Genomic DNA, 10094 nt, shown 5'->3' on the forward strand with positions numbered 1-10094 from the left:
TGTGAATAAATATTTAAAAAAAAACAAAAACATAAACAAATCCAGGATGACTGCAAATCCGTTTTCAGTACTGAAACATCTCTTAAAGCTAAGTGCTTGTCAAAGTTAACACGGACTCCTAAAAAGGAAGACTGAATTTGTCACCCTTCTCAGGTAGTTTGGAAGTCTGGAAAAGCAGCAACACTACCAATTATTTGTTTCAGGAGATTCCTAAATGCATATAACTGTTTTTTAATGAAACTAAGTAATAAGCACTAGAAATGAGGAGGAATGGGCAGCCCCAGTGGCTTAGCGGTTTAGCGCCATCATCATCCCAGGCTCAGTGACTTCTACTCATTAGAATCATCTGTGATTTGATATAGATTCCTGGATCCTATCAGAATCTATCAAATCAGAATATCCAGAGGTTAAGCTGAGAAAATGATGAACAGAACAGCTCTTGGCTGTTTCTGACCCAGAGCCTGTGATTCTGGAGACCTGGGATCGAGTCCCACATCAGGCTCCCTGCATGGAGCCTGCTTCTCCCTCTGCCTGTGTCTGCCTCTCTCTGTCTCTCATGAATAAATAAAATCTTTTAAAAAAATTTTTTAAATGAGGAACTTCAGAAATCACCTTTGATCTCCTCAACTTGCCTCCTCTTCCATTTCTGTGCCACCCCACTGGACCCAGCCTTATAGGGTCTTTTCTTCTCTGAATTCCTTAACATTCCCAGTTTGAAGCAGGGAAATCTACTACCCTATGATCAACCTCTAGTTGCATATGCTGATTTTATCAACCTCAAGAACAGGGATACTTTTTATTCCTTCAAATCCTTTGGTCTTACATGGTGCTTTAGTGCACAGACGTGGCCCATGAATACTCTGATGGGAGTCCCAGCGGATCACCTGACAGGGACTAGGTGAACAAAGGGAATGCTGCTCTGCCACGACCCGTTTCACATTTTTGAATCAGCATTTTCCAGAACATAAAATCTTATTGTATTTAAGTGTTCTTAAAATGACCTTTGTGCAACAATTCCAAGCATTTCCACCCACACACAGGTTAAGGAGAAACCCAACAATTTGTTTAAAAGTTCTGTATTGTGTCATATAAACTGTCTTCATATACAAGTGCATTAAGTGAAAGACTGCTCTCTTCCTTCTCCCGCCCCCCAGGCATCACAGTAGACCAATTCTTGCTAATATATGAGAAGAATTAAACATATCCCCTCCTGAGTTCTAAACAGCTCATTCTAGACACTAGTTTCTAAATTTTTTAACTTAACAATGTGGCACAGGCATGAATAGTTCCAGTGCTTAAACTTGTCCCTGAATGTTTCTCTCTTCAAAGTTCCAGGCAGTAATTGATTTGAATGCCCTCAAATTGGATAAACCTGACTATTCGGAGCTTATAAATTACATACTCATCATCACTAAGAATAGAAGAACTGTTACCTACACATATTACACTCCCTTGAACTATGTAGCACCATGAATACAATTCTCAATACCAATGGGCTAATTAATCCAATGACCAAATATAGGACAGGGACAGTCTTAAAAACACAAATTTGCTATTTTTCTTATATGCAGTATAAATTCCCTTATGAATCTTTCTTTCTGGCAAAGGTCTCTGCTGCCCTGAATGTCCTGAATAATTATACAGCTGTCAAGTTCTTGCTTGACAGCTAGTAATTCCCTAGGTCATTAGTATTGAGAAGCTAAGGCATTACACGTAAAAGGCTCTAAGCTAATTTAAATATGGTGAAATACTGTTAAAATAGAATTGCACTCCATTTCTCTTCTATCTTCATGTTTCTCTAAAGTGCTATGGTTCCTATCAGATTTCTGTCCTGCAATTGATTCAAATTCTGGGTCTTTCACTTTTGGAATGGCTTGAGTACCATAAAACATGACTTATTTGGTTTCAAAGGGGACCACGGCTTAGCTAAGAAAGCTGCAACCATCACCTTTCTTTAAACCTAGAGCAGATGCCACATTGAGTAAGAGGACAAAACACAGCCACCCTGTCTCTCTGCCAGTAATGAAAGTGGCAAACAGCAAGTTAAGGTGCGCATTTTTTACAAGGTCCTGCAGTCACGTCCTTCAGGGTTTAAGATAGTCACAAACTCTGCAGCCGTGACATTTAATGTTCAATCTGCACTACATTATTCTTAGCACTTCTGCACTTCTCACACACAATAAGTTCATGTATCCAAATACTCTGATTCTAAAAAGAGAACTCACCACTAACACTTAAAGCTGTTCCTTCCCAGGACATTAGCTTCCCAGTTATGCACAATATCAGGGTGGTGTTCTCTTAGGCTAAGTTTTGCCAAGGCTCAGACAGCCCTGTGTGGTGAACTCACCAAGGTCCCTCTGAAGAAATCTTCAATGAGAAACTCAACACACAGGAATTCTAAAGCTTCACGCCTGGCTCACTGGCACAGAGATGCCCCAGGTTTTCTCTGAGCACAGAGTCTAGTGATTGTCTGTGTTGAGGAGGCACATACATGATTTTACTCTAACTCCTGATGTCTCTCCTATATGGTAGCCTGATGAAGGACCTAAAAACATTTTGCCAGGCCTTGCTCTTCTAGAATACAGGAAAGCACCTCATGTAAAGGTACTAGTGTGCACATCTCTGGGGAAGAAAATACATATGCACAGGGCAATGGCTGGCCCAACCAAGGGTCTAAACAAGAGTTTAGTAATTCAGTAATGGTTCCCAAAGCATAAACCTTGGAAGCTAAGGAAAGGCTAAATCCTGAAAGTGAGAACAAAGTAACTTCCTAGAAGAAACTTTCATACATGTCACTCACTTCTGCCTGTCCTCACCTAGCCCAGTACATTTGGGTCAAATGTGCAGGTCTTTGGAAAGCCAGGCTGGCCTGGGAACACGGTTCCAATACTGCTTCTCCCCAATGGAAGTCCCACCCACCCTCCTCCATGGCCTGGCTTCCCCAATCTCATCAGTCCCTAATCTGCAACAGGCTACTAACTGACCTGCACCACTGATCTTACTACATGGTTTTCACTGTCCAAGAAGCACCTGTGATTAGAAGAAAGCGAGGCCCTTCCCTGGGAAGATCTCAGGGAATCCAAGCTGAAAAGGACATGGGAGTCATGCACAGCAGGAAATTTCCTCGTGTGAGCTTATCAAACACACATGGTAAATATATATTCCCCCAGGGTATAAACAATTGACAATAATTAACTATTATCAGGAACAGAACCCAAAACATTGGTAGATCAAATTCTAATGTGACAATTTACAAGTAAACAGTGCTCAACTGGGTTAATAGGTAAGAATTAGCTAAAGGACAGTACTCTAAACAGCACTTCATTGAAAATGCCCCCTGGGTATATCCCCTTCATCAGTTACATTTAAAGGAACAGTCATCACAGGAGAAAGAGCAAGCACAGTGCTCACTAGAACAAGTCACCGGGTGGCTCTGCGTAAGTCCTGCAGTTTACAGGTGAACCCACACACCTTCCCTTCAAGTTACGGAGTCCTTCTTCTTCCGGAATGGTGATTTTAGCCGCTTCCATACACTGGTTTTGGGTTTAGACTTTTTCTCCATGGCCAGCACTGCCTCTTTTTCTTTTCTACGTATCTCTCGTACAAGGGCATGGAATACATCATCAATATAGTAGCGGTATGCAGCGGACGTCTCAAAAAAGGGACAGCTGAATTCTCGGGCCAAAGCCAGTCCCTCTTCCTTGGTGACCTTTAAAAATGTAAACATGAGAAAACAGAGTGGTAACCACAGAAAATAGTCACAGCTGCCCCATACAGTGAAAAGTGAAGAGGCTATCTTAACAGAAATAGAGTTCCTCAACTCTGGAGACGTCCAGAGTTCAGTTGGGAGACTGAATCCTAAGATCCTCTGCCTTTCTATAAAGTGATTCTAATTCTTTTTTTAAGATTTTATTTATTCATGAGAGACACACAGAGAGGGGCAGACACATAGGCAGAGGGAGAAGCAGGCTCCCTGTGGGGAGCCCGATGTGGAGCCCGATCCCAGGGGTCTCGGGATTACAACCTGAGCCAAAGGCAGACACAACACTCAACCACCAAGCCACCTCGTGATTCTATTTCTAATCCATTTTTTTTTCTAATCCATTTTATTTTTATTTTTTTATTTTTATTTTTTTAATTTTAATTTTTATTTTTTTATTTATGATAGTCACAGAGAGAGAGAGAGAGAGAGAGGCAGAGGGAGAAGCAGGCTCCATGCACCGGGAGCCCGACGTGGGACTTGATCCCGGGGCTCCAGGATCGCGCCCTGGGCCAAAGGCAGGCGCTAAACAGCTGCGCCACCCAGGGATCCCTCTAATCCATTTTAAAGATAACTCTTTGAAATAGGAAAAGTCAGACAGCAAATATGTAATTTTAATTTTCCTAAAGGATAAAAAAAAATCCAAAACTGATATATCCAATTAGGGATGATCATAATTTCTCCTAGGACCGAATATTTAGACTTTCTCTAACTTTTTGCTACCATGGCAGCCTGGCAACGAATGTTTTACATATAAATTCCTGGATAGATTTTTTCAAACAGCATTAAGTGAGAAGCACTGTGAACTTATCTACTGTCAAACTACTTCCAAAAAGTCTATACCACTCTGCTGCTTCCACCAGTGGTCACCATGTGTCTGTCCACTATTCCTTCAACTCTACACCAAACAGCGAGATTTTAAACACTGTTTCCAGTTTTAAGAGTACAGCTTACTCTAGAATCCTCTACAATTTCTCTTATTCTCCCCTTGCAGGTCTCCTTCATGATCCTCACCATCAGGAAGATTATCTTTTTTTTCCTTTAACATTTTATTTATTTATTCATGAGAGATACAAAGAAAGAGGCAGAAACATAGGCAGAGAGAGAAGCAGGCTCCCTCACAGGGAGCCCGACGGGGAACTTGATCCCAGACCCCTGGATCACGCCCTGAGCCAAAGGTAGACACTCAACTGCTGAGCCACCCAGGCGTCCTAGGAAGATTATCTTGAAGTCTAACCTAGATTTGTTCTACTACAACATAGACTGATTATTTTCCAAGGTTTAAGAAAATGAACATTCTATGATCTTCCACTTAATAAGTATGTACTCTAGGGGCACTTGGGTGGCTCAGCCGGTTAAGTGCCTACCTTCAGCTCAGGTCATGATCTCAGGGTCTTGAGATGGAGCCCCACATCAGGCTCTCTACTCGGCAGGAAGCCTACTTCTCCCTTTCCCTCTGCTGTTCCCCTTGCTCTGTCTCTCTCTCTCTCAAATAAATAAAATTTTTAATAAATAAGTAAGCACTCTATTTGTTTTCTAATTCTCATCCTGTGGTGTAAACTGATTTCTAAAATCCAGATTTTATCCAAATTAATTGCAAATTAGTATAGAGAAATTTCTAAAGTCAGAGAGAATTTAAAATTCTTATTCTAAAGCAAAAGAATCTATATACAGCAAAACAACCACGACTGATCTCCTGAGTCCATGGACTGCATTTCTACTCTCTCCTTACCTGCCTTAGCTGCTTTAGGTCAGACTTGTTTCCCACCAGAACCACAGGTGTATCATCAGTGCGTCGAACTCGGTAAATAAGCTGCTTAAATTCCCGAACTTCATGGAAACTTCGACGGTCAGTGATAGAATAACAGATGATAAACCCTTCTCCTGCCCTCATATACTGATCCCGCATGGCTGTAAACTCTGCCTACAAGGAAACAGGATCATTATTGATGCAACCTAGAGCTACATACACATTTGCTATTATTTCAGATTAAAGAAGAGATATGTATCAATTACCTGCTATCCTGAGTCAGAGGGCATGAAAAATTAAGAGAAATGAACTGGTGATCTTCTCTGCATAAGTCTTTCCCTCCCCTCTAGTAGAGTGAAAACACCTTTATACACAGCATTCTAAGATTTAATACCTGTCCAGCTGTATCCAAAATGTCCAGGTTGGCAGGCTCATCATCAATACGGATCCGGATTTTATAAGCATCTTCTACAGGAGGGAAGAAAAGTGTACCATAAACCCATAAACACAGGAATATGCAATCTTATTTTTTTTTTCTTATTTTTTTCTTTATTGGGTAATCTCTAAGCCCAACATGGGCTTGAATTCATGACCCTGAGATCAAGGGTTGAGTGCTCTACCAACTGAGCCTGCTGGGTACCCTGTAACTTTATTTTTAAAATCATCTTATGGAGAGGTAGATTACACACAGGTTAAGTGCCCGGATTTTCTCAGGAAGCATGCTCAATCCATTGAGGTACCTAAACTGGGTCTTCAATTCAGGTGTTTTGTGTTTTTTCACCTAAGTGACGACAGAAGCTTATTCATTGTTTATAAGACTCTACCTACAATTCTAAACTAAAAAAGGATTCTATTCTGTCTTTTTAAAAAATATTAGGCTCTGGGACACCTGGATGGCTCATTTGGTTAAGCATCTGACTCTTGATTTTGGCTCAGATCATGATCTCAGGGTTTTGAGATTGAGCCCCACACTGGGCTCTGCACTGGCATGGAACCTGCTTAAGATCCTCTCTTCCTCTCCCCACCCCCAAAAATTTGGGCTCAAAAAGTAACTTTACCATTTGTTAAATAGTTATTAGATACCAAGCATTATACTAAGTAATCTATCTACCTTAACTCATTCAACAGTGGCAATATTCCAATAGTGACAAATATATCAATCCACAGTATTAGCTCCACCATACAGATAAAGAAAATTAAACTCTAGATCATTAAATATCATTCCCATATTACATAGTTGATTACACTGCCAGAATGAAAACCAAGGGCTGCTCAACTCAAAAGCCTTATGTACTTAACCAAATTCTGTGGTTCCTCATTTTAATACTGCACAGCAAAGAAAAATCATTTACTTTTTTCTAAACAGTACATGTTGTTATAAATTCTTCTTTATGAAAGTAAATTTATGTGTATTATCATAATAATCTTGGAAAACACAAGGAAGTTTAAAAAAAGAAAACCCACTCAGTATTTCCATCATTCAAACAATTGCTGCTTACATTGAAGTGTATTTCAATATTCTTAACCTCCTGCTCCTGACTCTTCTTCAAAGAGCCCACTAAACCAATGTTTTTCAAACTACAGGTCATGATCCATTAGGATTAGTGAGCTGTGAATAAACTTAATGGATTGGGACCAGCATTAAAACAAAAATTTACAAGAAAAAAAATACAAGAGCATAGAACATGTAATGACATATAGTTTCCTGATATCAGTTACACATATATATGTATCCATATGTACATATACCCATAGACACACATACTTGCATATGTTTTGGCTACAATGTAGAGTTTTTCCTCTTAAGAGTTAGCAAAGTTTGAAACAAAACCCCCTTAAGAAAAGACCCTAAATTATAAACTTGATGAGAGCAATCTTTACATCTTTCCAACTCCCAGGGCCTAGTACAGGTCCTTGGCTCAAATGGGAACTGAAGACACATGTTTGCTGTTGAATCAGATAATACTGTCAGGAGACCAGCTGACTGGGGGGTGGGAATCAACGGATTTAAAAAATTAGCTCTTTTATAGAACAAACATGAGTTTTACTTTAAAGAAAGGAAAAAATATTTGTGGAGTTCTAAGTAAATTATCCAAAGTCCTAAACTGAGTTTTAGAATTCCCTTGTGTAGGGATGCCTAGGTGGCTCAGCAGCTGAGCAGCTGCCTTTGGCTCAGGGCGTGGTCCTGGAGTCCCCGGGGTTGAGTCTCACATCGGGCTCCCTGCATAGAGCCTGCTTCTCCCTCTGCCTGTGTCTCTGCCTCTCTCGGTGTTTCTCACGAATAAATAAATAAAATCTTAAAAAAAAAAAAAAAAAAAAAAAAAGAATTCCCTATGTAGTTTGAATCTCTGAACAATGCTGTACTTTAAGACCAGCAGTGTTTCTATTTTCCTCAAGCCACAGAAGCATCTACTATATAAAATGACTACATCCAAAGCTGGCTTGGCACAGAACTCTCACTGGCTTTGTGGAAACAGTGCAGCAGAGGCCTGGCCCAATGGAAATCCTTTCTAAAGACCCAAGATCGTGACACATGGTCACATTCTGAAAATACTAGTAACATGGCAGGCCTTCTGTGCCTTCCCCTCCCCTTCCCACCATTTTTATTTTATCCTGGGACATAAACCCTTAGAATGGAGCATGCTTCCTTCCTTATGGCTCAGGAATGACAGCAATGTTCTTAGTCTTCGTAGAGAACAGCGACTCTTTTTAATAGGGCAAAACAAATTTCTTTTTACTCTAACAGTGTTTTGCCAAAAACACAGCACTAAGTGCTACAAGACATGAAATAAGACCTTACTATGTAATAAACTTGAAAAATAAGGAAGTGGATGAGGAGTCCAGGCTGCAGGTCTGAGTTGTCCCCATTCAGCAGGCTGGCTGGACTTGTTTTTCTGCTTCCTTTTGTGGAAGTTCAAACCAGCTGACTCATAGTTACAGGGCCAGAGACCCTTAGAAAAGTGACAGCAAAAGCCTTGTTATGTGCCCTTTAAGCTTTCCCTTTCACCTGGCAATGCAGCCTGGCAACCACGAAATGGTAACGGACAAAAGTGTGGCAGGAATGTTCAACAAAAGACAGCAGATGCTTTAAGGACACACTGAATTAAGTGAGAAAAATATCTGCTCACCAAGTATTATGAAATTTAAAAATCTCTTAAGGAGGGCAACCCTGGTGGCTCAGCGGTTTAGCGCCGCCTTCAGCCCAAGGTGTGATCCTGAAGACCTGGGATTGAGTTCCACACGGGGCTCCCTGCATGGAGCCTGCTTCTCCCTCTGCCTGTATCTCTGCCTCTCTGTCTCTCATGAATAAATAAATAATTTTTTTTTTTAAATCTCGGAAGGAAACCAAAAAAGGCTCCAAAGCTAAGTAGTTAAAAACTGTTTCAAAAATTGACACTAAGACAGGCAGGCCTATACAGTTCTTTGGAAACTTCGGTGGTTATATGACTTACCGATGGTGGGGTCGTGGTCTTCTGGAAATCGGTGGCTGATGAACTGCATGGTCATGGCTTCAAAAAAAGAAACGAAAGTTAGAGTCCGCAGAGACGTGAACTGCGCGCGTCAACACCGGAGACCACAGGGCCTGCCTCCCATCTGGTTCCGGTGGGGAGGTGGGAGCGAGCACTTCTGGTCAAGTGGAAGCACTAGGGCACCTACCACTTTTCCCCACGCCGCCGGCACCCAGCATCACTAGCTTGTACTCTCGGGAGAGGCTGGCGGGGCTGCCACAGCTGCTGCCCGCCGGGCGCGGCCCCGGGTCCATGATCCCTCGGGACGCGCACCTGGAGAGCGAGAAGGACGCGCTGTACCCCGGCCGCCTCCCATACCCCCCACCCCTCCCCGCGCGGCACTTCCGGGCCCCTTCCGCAGTAAGCGGCCCCCGCCCCGGCGCCTGACCCCCGGCCCCTCCACCCGCCAGTCCCCGGCACGACGTCCCCCAGCAGCTCCCTGTCCCGGCCCGACGCCCGCGACCCCTGCCCTCGGCCCCCGACCCGGCACCTCACCTTCCCCGGGACAGCCCGGCCGGCGACACCGCACAGCGTTCCCAAGTAGTGCTGTTACCAGAAGAAAAACAAAAGCGGCCAAACAGCTTTAGGGTTCCTCAGACCAAGGCGTCAGCGCGGAAACCAGGGGCCGGGCCCTCAGGCCCCCGGCCCCTCCGCGCGCCCTCGCCCCCGCCCCTGCGGCGCCCAGACCCCAAGCTCGCCCTCCCGCCCCGCGTGAGGTTCCAGCGCTGACCTGTGACCCCTCCCGTGGTAGGGGAAGATGGCGCCACCAAGGGGGGGCGGGGGCTCGTGACGTGCTCCTGGCCCCGCCCCCAGAGTTCGGCTTGCAAAGTGTGCGCACGCGCGCGCGACGGAGGGGTCGGCAGTGGTGAGGGGACGGACACAGGGTGCCTCTTTCCGAGAATGTGTGCTGTTTGTGACACGAAATGGGCACCCACCAAATTCTCCCCCAAATAGCGCAGAGGTCAAAATTCCGCTTCAGCACAAAGCCAACCTCCCCGAAGGTGCATCTACGCGCCAGGGTCAGGTGCGGAGGAGCGGCAAACATTCAGCTGAGATTGACCACAGGTCTGGACTC

General features: G+C 43.6%; 1 protein-coding gene across 4 annotated transcripts in view; it reads right to left on the reverse strand.

Annotated features, from left to right (window-relative positions):
* RIT1 (Ras like without CAAX 1) overlaps nucleotides 1–9809 on the reverse strand; it is a 16655-nt gene extending 6846 nt beyond the window's left edge. For 2 of the 4 annotated variants that reach the window (XM_072733578.1, XM_072733580.1), the window contains exons 1-7: nucleotides 9750–9801; nucleotides 9515–9565; nucleotides 9168–9292; nucleotides 8963–9019; nucleotides 5905–5978; nucleotides 5493–5684; nucleotides 3472–3709 (exon numbers count right to left, since the gene is read on the reverse strand). In XM_072733578.1, coding sequence (XP_072589679.1) covers nucleotides 3479–3709; nucleotides 5493–5684; nucleotides 5905–5978; nucleotides 8963–9019; nucleotides 9168–9273 — 660 coding nt within the window. In that variant the 5' untranslated portion in view covers nucleotides 9274–9292; nucleotides 9515–9565; nucleotides 9750–9801 and the 3' untranslated portion in view covers nucleotides 3472–3478. The other 2 variants (XM_025997278.2, XM_072733579.1) reach the window with 2 other exon arrangements.
* Between the last annotated feature and the right edge of the window lie 285 nt (nucleotides 9810–10094).

The sequence above is a fragment of the Vulpes vulpes genome, chromosome 13, assembly GCF_048418805.1.
Source record: "Vulpes vulpes isolate BD-2025 chromosome 13, VulVul3, whole genome shotgun sequence".
Classification (NCBI taxonomy): Eukaryota; Metazoa; Chordata; class Mammalia; order Carnivora; family Canidae; genus Vulpes; species Vulpes vulpes.